The 22,177-nt window shown below is 35.2% G+C and overlaps 1 protein-coding gene across 1 annotated transcript; it reads left to right on the plus strand.

Moving 5' to 3' along the window:
- The first annotated feature begins 15,291 nt into the window (after positions 1–15,291).
- Positions 15,292–16,773, plus strand: LOC149820468 (early nodulin-93-like). Its single transcript, XM_089981807.1, has 4 exons — positions 15,292–15,409; positions 15,848–15,909; positions 16,028–16,103; positions 16,525–16,773. The coding sequence occupies exons 1-4, from the start codon at positions 15,292–15,294 to the stop codon at positions 16,608–16,610; spliced, it is 342 nt and encodes a 113-aa protein (XP_089837933.1). The 3' UTR covers positions 16,611–16,773.
- Positions 16,774–22,177: the final 5,404 nt, after the last annotated feature.

Here is a 22,177-nt window from a genome sequence, read left to right on the forward strand (position 1 = left end):
TATATATATATATATATATATATATATATATATATATATATATATATCCATAAATTCAACTTGTCCCTGTTTTTTAATTATTCAGATCAATTTATTAATTAGTTTTCAAATTAATAACATTTGAGGGCAATTATGCAAGTTTGTTCTTTCTCTATGTTCATTAAAAGAATAATATTTTTTTTCTCAAAATGTAGGCTTTTAGGTGCATCAGTGCTCAAAAAAACGATTATCAAAGCTAGTTATTGAAAAAAAAAAACAGGTACGATTTCACAATCCAAGGGCGCATTGTGGTGGTACCGTATGTATGGTAGGCTGAGCCAGCGCGATCCCCCATTTGAAGGCCTAAGGTTGTGGTGGAGAGTTGGTAGTACACTGTGTTTTGCTCAGATCTTGTGGGTGGGAAGTTGGTGGTCTAACAAGTCTCTATCTGTGTTCTTAGGAGCTACCGTTGATGGTATTTCCATTTTTTGTTGTTGTTTTGCAGTATCCACTGTCCAAACCAATGTTGCAAGAATGGTCTCAGATCCTAAATCTATTTTCAAATGAACGGGGCGGTTTCCGATTTGGGTCTGAATCCTTAATCGGTCAACTTTCAATCACAAAATGACACGTGTTACATAAAGTATTAAAATATTAAAAAACTAATTTGACCATTTTTTTTAGGTTTATTTGAAAATAAGCACCCCCCTGTTTTAATCGGGTTCATCTCATTTTATATGGAAAATGAAAAACAAAAAATCTTCCACTTGTTTTGTTATATATACTTATTACTTTGATATTCGAATAACACATTCTTTCATATATATATATATATATATATATATATATATCAAATGGTCCCACACATGCTGGTGGACATCCAGGTGCATTAGCACATTTTCTGTTCAGTCACTTATTGTACTTGATCCCGCCTCTCTACCCTCCATTGTTAAGACAGACGGCTTTTATTTGAAAAATTATTAGAAAAATTGGCCCTTGAGGTCATTCATATATAGGGTGGGGCAACAGGCCGGCCCGGCCCAATGATAAAATCCCGGTCCACGACCTACCCATTAAGCCCATGGGCTTAAACGGTCTGGGCTGAATATATATATATATATATATATATATATATATATATATATATATATATATATATATATATATATATATATATATATATATATATCATTAACATTAAATGGATTCAACTTTATGAAAATAATTATAAAACACAAAAAAAATGATATTTTTTAAAATGTAAGGTTACTTTTTGAGGTAAAAAAGCAAATTTGATAACTTTATAAAGTTTTTTTTTAGAAAAGGTGTTTGACATTTCAATTCCCTCAAAAGACGTATAATACCTACAAAAAGTAATCTTGTACTTTTAAAAAATGCTAACATTTTAAAGTGTGTTAATTATTTTCATAGGGTTGAATTCATCTAACCCTAAACCTAACTGATTTTAGTCATTTTTAGACTGGGTTCATCCTGCGTCACCTAACAGGCCACGCTTCAGGCTGAGCAAGGGTCAAAATTCACACACACACACACACACATCATATATATCGGGCTGGGTCGGGCTGGCCTGTGTCATGTGTTTACTGACCCTTGCTATTGGGGGTATAAGCTTATCTCCTATTAGCATCTCTATTAAAAGATTCTTTAGCCACTCAACTTCCATACTAGTTGATGCTAGTGCTATCAACTCTACTTTCATTATAGAATATATTACCATAGTTTGCGTCTTGGATCTCCAAGCAATTGCTTTAGATCCAAAGGTAAATATCCAACCACTTGCAGATAATGATTCATTGGAATCAGAATTCCAGTTTGCATTATTATACCTTCAAGTATATCAAACTTTTCTCAAAGAATATCTCATAATCTAGTAGTTCCTCTTAAGTACTTCATGATTCGATAGATAACGTCTCAATGCTCATATCCTAGATTATTAGTATACCGGCTTAACTTGCTCATCATGCTAAAAGCTATGTTTGGTTTAGTTTCATCCATAGCATATATAAGACTATCAATAACACTTGCATACTCTAATTTGAATATACATCTTCCAGTGTTGATCGATAGCTTAACTCTAAGATCAAACAAAGTAGTAGCAAGCTTACAATCATAATGATTATATTTTTCTAAAATATTCTCGATTTAGTGGGATTGAGTTAATGCATAATCATTCTTATGTCTAATCAACTTAATACTAAATATAACATCAGTTGAGTTCATATCTTTCATGTCAAATTTAGATAAAAAAAAACTTTTGATATTATGTATGCATTCTATATTATTACTCATGATTAACATGTCATCCACATAAAGACAAATAATTATAACATTACTACATTCTACTTTTCTATATATACATTTATCAAAGTCATAATTCTAAATCCATATGAAATGATTACTTTATCAAATTTCTCATGCCATTGTTTCGGTAACTATTTCAAACCATACAAGGACCTTAACAATTTGCAAACTTTTTTTTCTTAACCTGGTGTTATATATCTGATGCAACTTTTCGTAAAAGTATTTTTAAAAGATGTTTTTCATTAAAATTCACTTGTGTAAACCATGCATCAAATTTCAAATTTTGGTTTACACTAGTGGTGAAGTCCGGGTCGAACACAGAGAATATGTTTAAAAACATGTGTACCCTACACAAGAATGATCTTTATTGCCTTGAATAATTAAGTAAATGAAATGTGCTACCCTCTGCGGAGGACTCAAAAATAAAAGGCCTTATTACAACCCAACTTAAAGTAAATAACCCTGTGACCCTAAAGAAATAAAAATAAGAAAATAAAAAATCTGCAGGCCCTTCTTCTCTTGTGATCTAGCCTCTCTTATTCGCTTGAATGCTACAATTGAATCTTTAGGCTTAAGGGTCCCTTTCTCAAGGGGCACATCCCTAAGGGGCTCTTCGCACAAGAAAGCTTTTGTGCAAAATACATAAAACACAAAAACAAAACAAAAATAATGAACTATTTCTAAAACAAAGGTTAGTTATAACAAAAACAAGAATCAAAAGCAACTAAATCTAACAACTAACTAATTTGATCTAACTACTAACTAAATTGTAACAACAAGATTCTAAGTAACTACAAAACCTCTTAAAACAATCTTAACTAACTAGATTTCAAGAAAAATGTTAAATCAAAACTAAATAATTGAAGATATAAAACCAGAAAATTTGATCTAACTAATTAATCTAAAACTAATCTAAACAATTCTAATACTAATGCTGAAATATTACATTAACTAAGTAATAACAAAAATAAAACGTAAGCTAAACTATGAGCTAATTAATTATAATGTTAAAAATCTAAAACAAACTAAATAACTACATGACATTAATTTAGCAAACTCTCTACCAAATGTAAATCAGTCTACTGACGTAAAACAATAAATGAATTCTGGTCTAAACTACTTGATTAGGAAATACTTAACTACTAACTATAAAAATTGTTAAAACAAATTAACTACTTTTAATGTAAAACAATGAAATAATGTTTAATCTAACAATGATGCACTAATATCAGACTAAAAATCTAAGGTAATTAAATAACTAGGAGGTACTTGATGCAGTTTAAAAAAATTTCTAATTAACGTTAATCATGTTGGCGCGTGATTTATGTTACTTCGCATGAAATATTCATGCATAGTTGTGCGTGAAATGCCTGATCAGAGTATGCTGCTAACATATATGTATACAGCAAAAAAATAAATAAAAATAAACCAGAGTTGTGCCAAGTCCTGCAAACTAAGATCTACAACGCTGCTTAGAGTCTTTTGATCTTGCAAACCGACAAGACAGATTGTATTGCGTAATTGATAATCAATGCTGGTTTGCTTGATTCAAGAGTCATGCAGATCAGGATTGTTTACGGGTTACGATCGACTCTAAAGGGTCACCCAAATCTTCATTCTTCGATGAGTCAAATTACAACTAGATCAAGACTTGATCTGGTCTTTTACTCGCAAAGACGTTGCAAATCATGAACAACTGCATTATCTGCATTACATGATACTCAAGTGCAAAGAAAAGAAAAATGTGATTCACTAAGAATCATGTTCTTCTTTGTTGTTCATGGATTTGCAAAACTCACACTATTTGACACAGAAGAGCTGCTGGACCATGTATATTAAAAAAGAACAAACTACAAAAAAAGACAACAAACTATAGTTAATGAAAATAAATTATAAGTTATCCTACCTGCAACAAAAAGGCATAAAATCGAGTATGCTAGATGGAATGATAAAATGCATGATGATGCACTTGATGAAACTAAAAAAAAAAAATACCCTAACTGCATAAATATAAAGAGACGAGGGAGAAGAACTGTACCTTGCAGTTGCTTTCGATGGAGGGTTGAGAAGAATAAGCGGTCGCTCTTGTGGTTGAGCGCACACTCTGACGACAAGACAAGAAGCACCGAAAACAACAAGGATAAGAAGAAAGACAAAAATCAAGGAGGAATAAAGGAAGAAACAGGAAAAAACTGGTAATCGAACGAAAAGAGAGAGAAGAAACGAAGAGGAGAGGGAGAGAAGAGGTTGACGTTTTTTCTAATGGGAGGACGCCGACCCCCTTCTCCATAATATTGTTTATATCATAAATTAGGTTAAACTAATTATTTTCTAAACACTCTACATATTTTTGTAAAATTCTAAAAACTACCTTTTCTAAAATATATTTTCAAAAGAAGGATATTAAAAAAATCAAAAAATAAAAAACACTCAGGTAAATCTGTTTTGTGCAATTTTTCTTCTTTTTGCAAATTAAAACAACATCCAAAAAAGGCGTTGATAAGAATAGGTTTTTAATCCATTTTTATGATGGACCATGCATAAAAATGTGACTTTAATATACATAAACTGTGCATGATCAAATTCACCCATGCTTATCATTTTCTAGTCCTCGAGCAAATTGACCCTTGACTGAAAAAGTAAAAGCAAACATGTAAATCAAATCCTAACTCACTTTCGTAAGAATCATAGTTGCATTTAGCGCATGCAATAAGTCTTTAAAATCCCTAGGTTATCCTAATAGCGGAGTAAGGTCTTGTAAGGGTCTGCAGTGATGCTACCCACAAACATCTCTGTCATGTATACATCAAGATTCAAATTCAAGAAACATTAAAGAGTTATGAAGTTTGTCTAAGCAAATATTTTATGCCATTACACTCTCAAAATATATTTAGAGTCTTTACATGCCACCACAAAAGAAAACTGTTTCCTTTTACTTTTCTAAAAAGTTACAATCATTTATGCTTTATTCTTTGAAAATCAAGTACACTCACGCCATTGCTTATTCATCCTCACTTATATGTTTTCTGCACAAGTTTTCATAATTATTTCTAAGCAGTGAACTGTCTTTATGCTCTTGCTTTTTTTTCTTTTTCAATTTTCAATTTTTTCACAGTTTTTTTTTCTTTTTTTTTGTTTAGCACTATATCAAATTTTCAGGTTTTCATGACTCGTGTAACATGCTCTGAGTCAGCGACTCCCAGACCAGACAACCTTAGGGCACCAGATACAATGTCAAGTCACTAGACCTTCTATTTTTTATAGTTTTATGTATAACTTTCTTCTTGTCATGTGCAATGTCAACATCTCTTAGGCTCTCTATAAAGTTCATGTAACAGGCTTTTGGGCCGGTGGCTCCCAAACTAGATGACTTTAAGACACCAATTGTAAACATTTCTTAAGCTCTACTTGCTCGAACCAAATAGGCTACATATATTAACTTAGACAGAGAGGTGATTTTCTTCATTGTCCTTTTTGACATAGGAATTAAATACTTCAACTTGTGTATGAGCCTAGCTACTAGAGAATACGAAGACATCAAACAACTAAACACATGCTCTTTTATCTTTTTAAGCTCTTATTTTTTATATTATTCATTTGCTTAGTTTTTTAAAAATAAAGCTATGCATATTCATGCTTGTGATTCAAAATAAACTATAACATTCATCTATCATCATTTCTTTGAAATACACATAAATGACCACATTTTTTAAAATTATTAATAGAAAAAAAATCGTGCAGCTTAAAAATTCTCTAAAATGTTTGATTATGTAAGGCATTCATATAAGCTCAAACTTATTTCTTAAAAGCCCAATTTTATGAGTTTTCATTAATGCAGATACATTGACAGAAAAAAAATTTTGGGTGTGCAAACTATACCCTCCCCCATGCTTGAATAACACTGTCCCCAGTGACACTCCCCCATGCTTAGAAGCAACTGAATGAATGTGTACTAAGAAATAAAATACACACAAGGGAAAAGATATATGTCACTTGATGCATACACTGGAAGTTGTTTTGTCACCTATAACTCATAAATCATATACAAACAATGAAATGTATGCATGATCTATCATACATGCTCATAAAATCAAAAGAAGCAAAAACTACTAGATTACTAAAATTACAACAACAGCATGGGCTGCCTCCCAAAAAATATTAAGTTTTATGTCTCCAGCCAGATGGATCTCTAGTTACCCTTCATCGTCCATGAGATCAATGGACTTCAGGTCATGCTCAATCAGGAGGTTTGAGATATATGGTTTCATCCTTCGCCTTGTCTACTATGTGTCCTAAAAGTTTACCCCCTGGACCCTGACCTGACTTTTTTTATGCTACGGATGAGATTAATCTTCATGTTTAATTGAAAATCATGGTGAATTTCTTGGAGCCGATTCTCATATGATGGTAAGTCATAAACTGAATATCTATCCATGCAAGTATCTAACTGCAAATCGGATTGCTTTCATTTAACGTCTTTCACATGGAAGCATTCATCATTTCCTGTCACTCTCATGGCAGTATCAAATATGTTTATCCATAATTGCTTATTGCCAAAAGAAATATCCATCTCCATAGTACAATAGTTAATACAAGTATTGATAGTGATCAAGAATAGTCTGCCGAGAATGATGGAGTCCGATGAGTGATATCAGTGCCTTCCATATCCAAAACAATAAAATAAATAGAAAAATAAAAGTCCTTGACCTTCACTAACACATCTTCCAATATTTTTTTGAGGAATCTTGGTAGACCTGTCAGCCAACTGTAGGATGGTCAAGATGGGTTTCAAATCCCTAATCCTAAAAATGTCATAAAGGAAACCCGACAATATGTTCACACTGACCCCAAGGTCGAGCAATGCATGATCAATAGTCATGTTCTCGATGACATAAGAGATGATCGGTGCCTCCGGATCCTTAAGTTTAGGTGGAACTTAATGCCGAAACACGGAGCTCACCTGCTCAGTTAAGAAGATCTTCTTAGGCAGATATCTTGATTTTCTCTTTTGTGTGCAAAGTTCTTTAAGAAATTTTGCATAAGTAGGCACTTGTTGGATGACATCGAGCAAGAAGAGGTTTATGTGAACATGTTTGAATATCTCAAGCATTTCTTGCATTTTTATTCTCTATTTGCCAAAATCATTCAATTTTTCTAAGGCCCGAGGAAATAGGGCTCTAGGAATATACGAAGGAGAAGGTACAGGCCATAGGCTCTGGCCACTTTCCTTGGGCCTGGTAGGAGATATCAATTGGTCAGTAAGTCTTTCTTTGAGTTCTTCAGTCTTCTCCTAAATGGGGTGGAGTCCCTTCCCACTCTGAAGGGTCATAACAGAGTTAGTCTGCTCATAATGAGACCCCGTGATGTGCAGGCCATGGTGCATGGGTTCTTTACCCCTTGGGTTGACAACAGGCTGACTCAAAAGGCCCCTTTCGTGGTGTCTGCTTAAGGCCTCAACCGATTGTCCTATCTGGGTCTCTAGCTTCACTATTGACTGCGTATGAAAATTGAGGTTGTCCTTTATGTCAGAGAAGGCCTCAATAAGCTTCTCTTAAAAGGATTGAATCACTGTGGGTTCTTGAGAAGAAGGCATACTAAGCTGAGAAGGGGCTTATGGGAATGTGGGCCTTCAGTAACCTTATTGAAAGGTACCCGGTTTGGCTCGTGTCTAAGAGGGCATATGGGGTGAGTCTTGTGAATTTCTCTACAAAAAGTTGGGTGATTTCGCTAGCTTGAATTATAGGTTGGTGCATATGGATCATGCATCGGTTTGACAAAATCTTGGGCAGCATTCACCTGCTCCTGAATAAACTCAGGATAGAGCGATGCTGCTAGACAGTCAGATAAATAGTGTGCAGAGTTAGCACATAGCTCACACACTTCACTCACTTGATTTATTGAAGTTGGGTTGGCTAATAGTTGATCCAATTTTCTAGTCAATTGGTCTACTTTGATTTGCAATTTTTGGTTGGACCAAACTTAAAAAATCTCTCCCTTTTTAGGGCCACTAGGAGCATATGTGGTCCTATCAAATCTCAAAGATAAGGCATGGTGCATAGAATTTTCACTCAACGTTTCGAATAGGGTCCATGCCTCATCCTCGCTCTTGAGCATGAACGTGCCCCCACATAAATAATCAATTATTTGCATGTCTTTCTCAATCAGGCCATCATAGAAGTTCTGCACTAATTGTCATCGGAGCACCTGGTGGTGGGGGCACTTCTTGAGTAGGTCTTTCAACCTATCTCAAGTCTCGTGAAACTGTTCTCCCTCAATCTGAAGAAAACTAGTTATGGCCTTTCGATATTGGTTTGTCTTACCAATGACAAAATATTTTTTTAAAAATTCTTTTTGCAATTGTTCTCAAGTGGCAATTTGTACCGTTTCTAAGGACTTCAACCAGTGCTTGGCTTTATCTTTGAGAGAGAATGAAAAAAGAGTTAACCTCAATGCATCATCTCCAAAAATATTGATTTGCACTATAGAGCAAATCTCTAAGAACTCGTCGAGATGACAACAGGGGTACTCATTGCTAAGGTCATAGAAAGAAGGTAACATATGTATGACACTGGCTTTAATTTCAAATTGGTTCACTCTTACATCAGATTTCACGATGCAGAAGGCAGAAGTATATTCATTGGGAATGAAATACTCCCTTAGGGGATGGGTAAGTTGTTGATCATCAGCCATGGGGCCAAATTTGTGAGCTCGCCTACGGATGGTCTGTGTCTACAAGTTTAATAAGCTCGGGGTCTAGCGAGTGTTTCCCTTGCATACACCTTGGGTAAAAACCAATATAACAATCGTCCTAAGGGTTAGTTTTTTACCAAACCTAATGCACAATCGTGATCAAACCACACCACGAAAGCAAGCAAAAATAAGATAAAGTACTGAAAGCAGGAAATAAACAACTATCACTCAATGCAAATATAGTGCTCAAAAGCAAACTACATGCAAAGTCACCTAAGAGGGTATCCTACTAGGTGGGTCGTGCAATAAAATAAGTAGGCTCTATGGTTTACACTCAATGTGGTTCTAACAGTCCTAATAAAGTAACATAAGTAAACTAAGCAGCCCTAAATATCAACAGGAATTAAACTAAACAATCCTATATAATGATTGAAAACAAACTAACAATCCTAAATAAACACGAAAGAGGCAATAAAGTGGGTACATAGTTTTTAAATTGTCGTTCTCCGACAATCACACCAAAAATTTGACGCAACTTTTCATAAAAGTTTTTTCAAAAGATATTTTTTAGTAAGATTCGTTTGTACAAACTATGCATCAAATTTTAAATTTTGGTTCACACTAGTGGTGAAGCCTGAGTCGAACACAGAGAACATGTTTAAAAACTTTTGTACCTCATACAAGAATGATCTTTATTGCCTTGAATAATTAAGTAAATGAAATATGCTACCCTATACGGAGGGCTAAAAAATAAAAGGCCTTATTACAAACCAACTTAAAGTAAATGGACTTGTGGCCCTAAAGAAATATAAATAAGAAAATTAAAAATATGCATAAACTTCTTCTCTTGTGATCTAGACTCTCTTATTCGCTTGAATGCTACAGTTGAATATTCAGGCTTAAGGATCCCTTTCTCAAGGGGCACATCCCTAAGGGGCTCTTCGCATAAGAAAGCTTCTCTGCAAAACACACAAAACACAAAAACAGAACACATAACAAAAGCAGGGAACTATTTCTAAAACAAAGGTTAGTTATAACAAAAACAAGAATCAAAAGCAACTAAATCTAACAACTAACTAATTTGATCTAACTACTAACTAAATTGTAACAACTTCAAGATTTTAAGTAACTACAAAACCTCTTAAAGCAATCTTAACTAACTAGATTTTAAGAAAAATGTTAAAGCAAAACTAACTAATTGAAGATATAAAACCAGAAAATCTGATCTAACTAATTAATCTAAAACTAATCTAAACAATTCTAATACTAATGCTGAAATATTACATTAACTAAGTAATAACAAAAAAAAACATAAGCTAATTAATTATAATGTTAAAAATCTAAAACAAACCAATTAACTACAAGACATTAATTTAGCAAACTCTCTACCAAATGTAAACCAGTCTACTGACGTAAAATAATAAATGATTTATGGTGTAAACTACTTGATTAGGAAATACTTACTTAACTACTAACTATAAAAATCGTTAAAACAAATTAACTACTTATAATGTAAAACAATGAAATAATGTCTAATCTAACAATGATGCACTAATATCAGACTAAAAGTTTAAGGTAATTAAATAACTAGGAGGTACTTGATGCAGTCTAAAAAAAATTCTAATTAACGTTAATCACGCTGGTGCGTGATTTGCGTTACTTAACGTGAAATATTCATGCGCAGTTATGCGTGCCTTGTCTCATCAGAGTATATTGCGAAAAGCAAGAGTCTTGGCACCATTCGGTGCAACGACAATCTCAAAAGTATAAGCAAATACATATATATCCAAAAAAGTAAAAATTTTGCATTGTTTGGTGCATAAACCTACCCACGCTAGGCGACAGTGCCCTAACGAGGTGGTTGAGGCACTCTTAGGTCAGAGCCGATACCTTCTTTATGTCCGATATGGTCACAACCAAGATTATCTCTTGTAGCTTTCAACGAAGCAACGATACAATGAAGTCTAGACCAAAAATTGGAATAGACCTAGCTTAGGTCTAACTAGGTTTGAACCTATCTCAATAGGGATAGGCTAGGTCAAATGGATTGTACCTAATCAAGGGAATGGTAAAGGAGGTCAAGCAGTCAGGGCTAAAGGGTTTTGTCCCAACTGAGTTCAGTTTAGGTCAAGTGGGTCTAAGCTTACCTCAAGTAGGTTAAGTCTAGGTTAAGTAGATTTGACCTAGGCTAAAACCAAGACAAGGAAGGAGAGAGAAAAATTAACCTAATAGGTCAAGTGGTCTTAACCAACTGGGCTTAGTTTAGGCTATGAAAGTCTAAGCGCACTGCAAGTGGGCTTGGTCTAGGCTAGAACCAAGAGAGAGGAGAAAGGGGAGAGTGGCTAGAGAGAGAAAAATAAGAGAGAGGGTTAGACAATTTTTAAGAAGGGGTCACCTCTTATTTATAGGCAAAAGTTTGGATCCTGAACTCCATGGAGTCTGGATCAGATCTAGATGCCTATTTAGTCCAATGATTTAAACTTAGTGTTAAAGTAACAAAAAGACTTCAATGTCTCTGTGGGGCACACCTTATTATTTCATAAGATATTTATGTGGAGCCCACAAGATATTTTTGGTGAGATATTTTTTTGGGGTTCATTGGATATTTTTGTGGGTTCCACGTATTTTTGAGGTTTCATCAATTTTTTTCACGAAAAAATGTGAATAGTTCATTTTCTTCTTATCGACAAAACTAAGCAAGTTGGCTCATTGAAATCTCCTAATTTTGTTTAGGAAGAGAGTTATGACTCCCTTACGATTTGAGCATATATCTGAGAGGATATATACATCATAAGTGTAATTGATTCATTGAAATCTATTTGTTTCTTATTTTGGGTTAATATGACATTTTTACATAAAATAACTCTTAGATTTATTCACCTTCATTTATGTCAAAAACTGAATATGTCAAAAACTGAATCAACTATTTTAAATGAATGATATAGAATTTGTGAGAAAAATTAAGTTTTTTCGTGGTCCAAGAATCTAACTTGGTGTTCCCTCCGATAACTTCTTTTAAATTTAAATACCTATGCAAATCCACCTAGAAAGTACTTGAAGATTCTACTACATATCAAAGCATAATGGAGTTTGTTAAATTTTTAGAGGTAAAATTTACTTAACATGTTTGGAGTCAACCATCTCTAAGGTTTTTGACTTGTCTTAAAACTGTTATCCTAAGGAAACATAAACTTATGGTCATCATGGCAATATCAGCTTGAAATTCCAATCTTAGCACCCAGGCAGGACATCTGAGTGGCAGCGGGCTTGGAGAGAAGGTGCTGACTCCTTTGTCCTAGGTTCCGCTCCCACTGAGTGGTGGGTGCCAATAGGGATTTGGTGTCTGCAACCCCACCCTAAGTTTACCTGGCAGGGGAGGTGGGCCCATTAAGTGACTTGGTTTTCAGCGAGGGCTCCTCATGAAAAAATATCTCATCTCAGCTCCTCTTTACTTTGCATATGAATGAAGTGCCAAATACATTATATCAAAGAATTTATTTTCATAACGAGGCAAGCAAGCATTTTATTAATTAAGAAGTAAGCTTCTCATAAAGTTTCAAAAGCATGATAAGAGTGTGTAATTTGGTGACCCACTAAAGAGTAGATGAACCCAGCTTTGACAATGCAACAAGGGACGCCCCCTGTGGGTTTCGAACCATGGTCATCTCATCATGTTAATCGCTTCAAGTCATCTTCTTTTTCTGAACCTCGGGCACGAGATCTAGCCGTTGTTCCCATGAGCATCTTAGCTTTTTTTCGAGTATCACAGTAGTCAGTACTAGTATTCATTAATTTCAGAGACATTTATTTAATAGTACTTTCGAATCATGTGAAGAGCATCAAGTTCGCAAATTCCGATAGTGATATCTAAATAATTCAAGATTTCCTCATATTCATTGTTTTCTTGAACTCCATCTGTTTATTGTGGACCTCATGTCTACATCGACTAGTTCGCGAACATGACCGCGTTTCATGTTATTTTGAACAGGGTACCATTGTTAAAACCTTTTTAATTACCAAGGGATACTGCAAGATTTTGTGACCCGATCTTGCCAGGTATCAGTTCCTATTGGATCTGAGTTTGTCAATAAAGAAGGTCTGATTAAGAATTTAGGATGAGCCCCTTAGAGCCTAATTAGTACATGGAGCGGGTATGGTTTGTGAAATTTCATATGCAACTCAGATTGGCTAGAGTTTTTATTAAGATCCTGGTAGGTCCGATTAGACCCAGTACCAACACCTCAAAGTCGGACCCTTGACACACTAGTGTCGGATTTATTTCGGGTAGAATTGGACACAGATATTTGGCTACTTACCTAAAGAGATGCCGACTTGAATGTTATTGTGTCAATTCGGATCCAACCAAGTTGGTTGGGTTTGAGCTATGACTTTGCCGGATATTCGACTTGACCTGGTCAGGTTTGGGCTTCTATAATTTTTTGATGTAATACAATCGTAACCCAAACCCGACTTCTTATCGTCGGATACCCAACCCTTGACAGCCCTATAATGAATGATGACATGCATGTACGTACTACACCAAAAAGGTGACCCTGTAGTCACAGCTCCTGATGACCACCGAACATCCAAACTAATGTCAAAATAAGCAGTCTGTCAGATGCATGCCGTCCCTCCATTAATTAGTAGGATATTGGAATGATTAGTTTATTGTGAAGAAAGAAGGCCCTGGTTTGTGCCCATGGTTTTACCTGCACTCTCACCTGAACAACCGGATTATCCAAAAACTTTAGAGTGTTGTGAATACCACAAGAATCTGTTTTTTTTTTTTCAATCCTTCTGCATTTTACCTCTAACAACAGTATCTTATAAATAATACTTTCAAAGTCGGTTTTCTTTTAATGTAAGAAGAGATCTAAAATTCCAAATGTCAAAAATGGGTCTACATGAAACTTATGGGTACCAATTCATCCGACTCCTTATCTGAGTTAGGCTTTGTTTGAGAGCCAGTATTGGAGAGAAGACGAGAGAGGGGTGATGGAGTGGAGAGTGATGAGTGTAAAATTGTAATCATAACATCTTTGTTTGAGGATGTAATTGAAAAAAGTCTATCTCTACTTTTATCATTTTACCCATCTCCGGAGACATGGCTTCTAAACATCAATGAAGGGACTAGATGCAATATGATTGCATACTTTTAGTGTGTTGCCACACCTAATCATCTATCATCTTAAGGGGGCTCCCCTTGTCTGTTAAGAGCAGCTAGTGCACGTCACCTTGTGTCAGTGGTATCATTGTGTAACTGTTAGGGGTGTGCCTAACCCCAAACTTAAATTTCAAAACAAAAAAATATATATCATCTTGTAATAAAGCCTGTCAACTGTGCGACCCAACAGCTGATGGTGGGTGATTACGTGTAGTAGTAGCACTGTAGCAGACTTAGAATGTGCAATCACAATGCACCAGATCTCAATTTTGGTAAATGAGGTTGGTAATATTTATTAACTCATGTGCCAAACAGAGCCAATGTATTGCAGATAAAAGACTCATGAATATCTCCGTACTGCCCCTCTTTCTTTTTCTTCAACTCCAACAGATTGAAAGCAGTGCATAAATTAACCAATTTTGAAACTTCACCACCTTCTAGAAAGCTGCAACCTTCCATGTGCCAAAAAATTACTGAACCACCAGTGGTTTTGTATGAAAACTAGAGGACCTTTAAGCTGGTTTAAAGCCAATTACCAAACTAACCACAATGTGTACTATTTAGAAACTACTGAAGAAGAAATTGAATAATAAGGCTATTATTGGGGCCAAAAGTCATGTGAAAAACAAAGGAGAAAAGGGGTTTTGAACAGTTTTGGTGGGGCCATGTTCCGCACTTTGATATGTGGGGCTCATTGGACTTGGTTGACCAAACCCTTGTTTTTTTTAGCGTTGTGATACTTTTGTTACTACTGGCTGACAGTAGTTAGTAGCCTCATAAAAACTTATTCTTAATGTAGGTAAGGGTAGTTCAGTCATCTGAAGCTTGTGAGTTAGAAGATTCCTGGGCTACTAGGTAAAGTTTTTACAAGAAAATGGGCCACCAACCAAAGAAAGAAAACAACTGCCTAGGGGCGGACGCTGGGTTTCCCCAAAACTATGGGATACCATCAACTGAAAACCTCAGGTTGTGTACAGTCTCCCGTTAGAGCACTATAAATAAGCCCCTTGAGGTCCTCCTGCCAACACCACCCTTGCAGGTTTCATCTTCTTGATCACTTTCTCCTCTATCTATATCATCTTTCCATACCATTAGCCCTATCTCTCTCTGCCTCTCTTTCTCTCTCTAGGAATATAATGGCTTCTGAGTCCTCTTCTAGATCAGGCACTCAAAATATAGTTTCTTCTCCACTAGAGATGAAGGGATTTGGTTCTTTGGACCACAAGCTTTCTATGGCTAAACGTTGCGCGCATGGTATATACATTTTGCTGTCCAACCTTTTCCTTTGGTCATACGAAATGTGACCCTTGTTTTAAACTTAGAGGGCATTCTTTTATGTAGCGACGCAGCATGATATACAGCGCCCCTGATAGCCACCCATCTCAACATTTCTCGAGATGGAGACCACACACTTATCCTAGCATTTTATTGCTCAAAAAATGATATTTTATATAGTTTACTCATTAGTGACAGTGGGAAGTCATTCTAGATTATTACAGTTTCTGAAAAAGTGTGGTTGCTAGGAGACCTGCATTTAGATATATACTAAATGAGCTGGATACATAAAGTTTAAAATATTGAAGAGAGAAAAATAAAAAAAATAAAAGTTTAGAAGCTCACTTTATATGACTTTCAATTGTTTTGTATCGTTGTTACTGTTTTAGTGAAGGCTGTTTTTCTTTGTTTGGCCAGAGGGAGTCGTTGCTGGAGCCAAGGCTGCTGTTATGGCAAGCATTGCTACAGCAATACCTACTGTAAGCGCCTCTTATCTCTCTCTCTCTCTCTCTCTTACGATTTGTTACTAGTGACTTTAAAAATTTTCTTTAATTTAAAAATCTGCCAAGAATATTTATTTCTATTGTTTGTGTGCAGTTGGCTAGCGTGAGAATGTTACCATGGGCAAAATACAACCTCAACCCTACAGCACAGGCCCTCATCATTTCAACAGGTAAATCTTCTCAAACTATCATGTTTCTCAAGTCAGTGCCAATTTTTCTCTGTTATCTCAAAATCATGTGAAATGATTGGAGGAAAAGGATTCATGTGGAAGACCCAAAATGAATTTCTTTTTTGGTTCATATCGCTGACCCCAATTGTTTTGGGATGAAGGCGTAGTTGTTGTTGTTGTTGTTGTTGTATCTCAAAATCATGTGAAACATGACCAAGTTCATGAACTTTCTTTCAAAAGAAAGAGACCAAGTTCGTGAACTTCAACCAATATTGTTCACATTTTATTAAACTTGTCCCTTGCTTTGTGAATGTGATGCATAAATCTAGCAAAAGTTGGCCCATCATATGCCATGAATGTTATTTTAGTCATTGTTACTTTTTGCCGATGCTGAAAAATTGGGGAACATTATTGTTTGCAGCGGCTGGTGCTGCCTACTTCATTGTTGCCGACAAGACTGTGTTGGCAACTGCAAGGAGGAACTCCTTCAAGAATATCCAGGCATGAAGGATCGATAATGGCCCTTGTTATGGGACCTTTTGTATTTATCAAATGACCATCCATGCAACCATCTATATGGACCTTTCAGCCTAGGGTTTCTTTTCTCTTGTTGTAATTAACTTTCATTGAATAACGTTATAAATGTAGCAATTGGTTTCTTCGTAATCAACCCTCAGCCTTCTGTTCTTTTTTTTTCATGTTTTTTTCTCCCAAGGTGCTAAGTTCTAATGGCAGGCCGGTAAAGCCTTACCTTGCATGTGTATACTGTGGGCCCTTTTTATCCAACCCTGAAAGGGATGTATGGGGTTTTGAAGAGAGATGGATGGTGAAATTTGAAAAATGATCCTACCTTTTAAATTAATGGAGATCCTCGCACATAACGATTCACCTGCTTATTTTCTCCCTTTTTGCCCAAATTCAGCAGATGCTTTCGGATATAAATGATGGGGATTGAAAATTGATATATAAAGAGGAAAAAAGAAAGAAAGAAATCTTGTTGACGGAAGACGAGGAGAAGAATTTAATTTCAATCTAAGTTTTGATAAAAATGTCATTTTTTTTATATTATGGATTAAACTTGAACACCTTATAATTAACCTTTTATAGAGAAACAATCGGGCCGACTCGATGGGCATCAGCTGCCTAATTAATTGCTTATTTTAGTCTCATTGATTATATGAGAAATAGAAAGATAACTATAAGAGTGCATTAATCTTTCATTTAATTCATTGCTTTTGGTATTATAGAAATTAATTTACTAAATTACCTACAAATGAGTTTGGGTTGGGCTGAGCTGGGCTAGAGTGACTCGCTGAAGAATGTTACTCTCGATTTACTTTGATATTTTCCATGAAAAATAAATCTGAAGATTGGCCCATTGTGGATGGTTACTCTCAATTTATTCGAATTTTTTTCATGAAAAATAAATTTAATGTGGTTACTATATTTCAAAAGTTTAAAGTATATGTTAAAATATTGTGTGTAAAAAATCAACTTTTTGCAAACATGATGGTGGTGGAGAATTCAGCACCTCTAAGATTGAACATCGTATTTCATGCCCATGCACCCAAAAACAAAACAGAACAACAAAGAAAAAATCTACAAATTATTAAAACTGGCTTCTTTCATGGTTCACACCCATATACTGACACAATTTTAGCCTTATATTTTTTTCAATTTTCTTACCTACACCTAATCTAAGTCACACAAAGTCCCTCCTTAATCATGTTGAAGCAATAACCAAATTATACTTTTCTAAAAGTTTTTGAATGTGTATGTAATCATTATCCAAGCAACATAAATTAAATTAAAAGTTCTCAAGTCATGTGTTTCTAGATTATAGCCCCAATAACCATGATTACATGTGCCCAAATCCCACAGACAAAGAGGAAAGTTATTTTTTAACGAAGAGTCTTTTCCTTTTCAAAGTAAGAAGACTTTATCAAGCTAGCTAGCCACTCCTACCGATTCTTCTTCCACTTGTTATTACCTCTTATCCTTCCCTGACTAACCCTCAACCTTTTCTAGGACTAATCCCATTATTGATCAGGACTCCATCTTTACCATTGCATTTCTTACTCTCTTCTCCTTCTCAACGCACACACTATATAAGATTATGTGCCCTGAAACCTTTAAACCATTTTTTTTTTCAGGCCGTCAAATATCTCCTACCCATTGCTCTTCTTTTTGAATTATTTATCAATATTAAACCTATTGCTTAAAAAAATAAAACTCAAGCCACAATTTTATTGATGTGATGTTATTTTAACAGAGTTTTCAGCTTTACTTAAGAATGACACTTGGAACATTATTCCTATCGATAAATCCCAAAATCTTATTTGATGCAAGTGAATTTACCACCTTAAAAAAAAGTTGATGGACATGTCTGATTGCTTAAGGCTTTCATCACAAAAAAGAAATTGATTATTTTGTAACATTTACTTCTATCATCAAACCTTCAACTATTCAGGTAGTTTTCTTTATTGCTCTCAATTAGCAGTAACCTATTCACCAACTTGACGTTCATGATGCCTTTTTACATGAGTTCATTGATGAAAATTATAGATGAAATAGCCTCCTAAATTTCAAGATCTTCACTTTCCTCACCATGTATATCAGTTCAATCGAGATCTTTATGAACTCAAACATGATCTTAGCAGTGCTCTCGTGTCCAATAGTTAAATAGATCACAGGCACATGCTTCTCTTTATTTTGTGAAAACCAAATTTAATTGTTTATATTTCAGTGTATGTTGATGATATTTTCATCATTAACTACTCTTCTTCGTTTGTTCAAACTCTTATTTAACAACTTAGTCAGAGTTTTGCATTGAAAGACTTTGGTCCGCTCCATTATTTTTAGGCATCAAAGTTGTTCGCACTCATATGTTTTCTTACTCTCACAATATAAGTATGTTCTTGACATTTTACATAGGATGTCTATGCTTTGGAGATAAGCCGATCAACACAATTATGGCTCCCTATAAACAGTTGACTTCTGAAGGGAGTTTTTTTTTTGTGATTCTACTTTTATTGCAGTGTGGTGGGTGCTCTCCACTATGTGGCCCTTATTTGACCTAACTTCACCTCCATCGGGTATGTCTGCATCAACTCACTGTTGATCATTGTGGTGTCGTAAGTTATCTTAAAGGCTATTCATTATGGGCTACTAATTCAATCTCTCACAGTTTAATTTTTATGCTGTCGACTGTATGATCTTTCTTTGTCTCAACATTATCTCTTGGAGTTTAAAGAGAACACATTGTGGCCGGCTCCAACACAAAGGCCCAATATTGGGCAGTGGCCAATGATGCCGAAGAAATCGCCGGGGGTACATTCTTTATTTTGGGAGCTTGGTATTCCATATCATTCTCTGCCTACTTTATGATGTGATAATGTCTGATACTTACCTTATTGCCAATCCCATTCTTCATTTTCGGATCATGCATATCGAAATCAATATTCATTTTGTTAGGGACCAATTCAGTTGCTAAAGACCCTTCAGGTGTTTTTAATTTCCTTCATCAAATCAACTAGCAAACATCCTTATCAAACCACTACCTACTCTGCGGTTTCAGGATCTCTACTCCAACAATGTATTTGTGGGAGGATGTTAGAGTACTAGATCAAGTACTCGAATCCAGATCCGTTAACAAGATCCATTCGAAAGATCAATCTCATAGAGAAGTCCTCTCACATGATGATTCAGAAAGTAAGACTCAAAATTAAAAAAACGTCCAAGAAAGCAAGACTAATAAAGAAAGTTGACCAAGATCAAGGAGTTGGTGTTTTCCCTCAAAAAGAGTCCTCTAAGGACTCCTACAAAACGTGATCTTGTTCACATTGTACTCCATTGGGTCATGATTCGTGGCAATTAATTATTGTAAATCTTTATATATACATCAATGGAGGAGTGAGGCTTACCGTAGCCTTAAGATCATTCGGATTCAAACCACGTAAAATTGTCTGCTATTGTGTGAGTATGTGTGTGTTTTCATGTGTTACTCATCATATTGTGCTCATTCACCACAACAAAGCAATGGATTAGTGACGACCTCATTCCGTCGCTATTCCATCGCTAATCCGTCGCTAACAGGCTTAGCAACGGATTAGCGACGAAGAGGCGACGAACAGCTTACGTCGCGAATTTTTCGACGTTAACTGGCGACGGAATAAATCTGTCGCCAGTTCCGTCGTTAATTGCGACGGAATAACGAACGACGTATTCCGTCGCAAATCCGCCGGTACTAAACAGCGACCTCGGCTTGGCGACGGATGTACATCTGTCGCTAAGTCGTCGCTAAAATCTATGTATAGCGACGGATATATCTGTCGGTAATCCGTCGTTAACAAGAAAAAAAATAAAAAGAAATTATTTGAAAATTAAATATCGAGAACGGTACAATTTATATTTCCTGTACAATTTATATTTCTTGTAAATAAAAAATAAAGTACACATAAAATTTCATATAAAAGGAATCTACAACAATTAATCGTTTCACTTTAAAATTAACAAGTTTAATTATTTACAATTCAACAATTACAATTTCGAAACAAAAAAAAATAGAACTTCTTCAACACATTAATCTAATCATCGCCAAGATTTTGTGCGTCTTCTTGTTCATTGCCTTGATCTGTCCCTTCAGCTCCGCTACGCTGACTATCGCTAGCAGCCTACACAAGAAAAGAACAGTCAGTATTGATAAACAAAATATATTGAAATAAATTATACACTATATGTGATTCTATCATGTGCTTATATGTGTTCTAAGGCAGTAAAAAAACTTTATATGTGATTCTATCATGCTCATATGTGCTCTAAGGCAGGCAAAAAACTCTATATGTGATTCTATCATGAATGATATGTGTTCTAAGGCAGTAAAAAAACTTTATATGCGATTATATCATGCTCATATGTGTTCTAAGGCAGCTAGAAAAACTCTATATGTGATTCTACCATGCTCATATGTGCTCTAAGGCAGGCAAAAAGCTATATATGTGATTCGATCATGCTCATATGTGTGTTAAGGCAGTCAAAAAATTGAATATGTGATTATAGCATGCTCATATGTGTTCTAAGACAGTCAGAAAAACTCTATATGTGATTCTATCATGCTCATATGTGTTCTAAGGCAGGCAAAGCAAAAAACTTTATATGTGATTCTATCATGAATGATATGTGTTGTAACACATTAAAAAAAACTCTATATGTGATTCTACCATGCTCATATATGCTCTAAGGCAGTTAAAAAGCTGTATATGTGATTCTAGCATGCTCATATGTGTTCTACGGCAGTGAAAAAACTGAATATGTGATTATAGCATGCTCATATGTGTTCTAAGACAGTAAAAAAAATTGAATATGTTAAGGCAATCAAAGTTACATGAAATCTAACGACATGCAATATATTGCATGAAACTTTCATACCTGAGAGGGATCTGCAATCGAAGTTCCCTTGTTCAACAAAAAACTGTTGAACTCAGCACGAAGAACGTCGGCGACGGTTTCATGGAAGTAGTCATGCAATGTGTCATTAACGATCTGACGTACATCTTCACCGGAAAGAATAGGTTGCTGCTTGGAGCTTATGTCGACGGAAGAAGTCTGTGAGTCGTAACTGGAAGAAGCAATAACAGGTGAAGTGTTCATATTACTCCCAAACCCGAACACACGACCCTTTTTGGGTTCACCTGCTGCAGTCACCCATGCTACAGGATCAAATGATGGATGCTGAGTAGCGTCATCGCCATATCGCTCTACCATCTGTTGCTCATATGCCTCCTACAAAATAATGTTTAAAGTATACATTAATAATTAATGATAACATTATGATAACTTTCATATTGCAATGATTATTAATAGAATAAATACATACCGTTGTCATTTCCGCCTTCTCTGATACGAAGTCTCTCGTGGTCTTCCGTTTATGTGTTTTAACAAACACATCCTTATATGGTACAATGCCTCCTTTTTCTGCTTCCTGCGAAGTTAAATGATAAAAGATTTAATTAACAAGTTTGCAAAAATACTTATAAAATTAATATTATATATTGATAAGTTATCATTTTCTTCAA

The sequence above is a fragment of the Nuphar pumila genome, chromosome 12 (genome assembly GCF_984573655.1).
Source record: "Nuphar pumila chromosome 12, dmNupPumi1.hap1.1, whole genome shotgun sequence".
Taxonomy (NCBI): domain Eukaryota; kingdom Viridiplantae; phylum Streptophyta; class Magnoliopsida; order Nymphaeales; family Nymphaeaceae; genus Nuphar; species Nuphar pumila.

What these genes read in the sequence shown, in the direction of transcription:
- LOC149820468 (XM_089981807.1), top strand. Translation starts at nt 15,292, where the DNA reads ATGGCTTCTGAGTCCTCTTCTAGATCAGGCACTCAAAATATAGTTTCT. An exon ending in TTGCTACAGCAATACCTACT is followed by an intron (nt 15,910 to 16,027) that starts GTAAGCGCCTCT and finishes GTTTGTGTGCAG; the next exon opens with TTGGCTAGCGTGAGAATGTT. An exon ending in GGCCCTCATCATTTCAACAG is followed by an intron (nt 16,104 to 16,524) that starts GTAAATCTTCTC and finishes TATTGTTTGCAG; the next exon opens with CGGCTGGTGCTGCCTACTTC.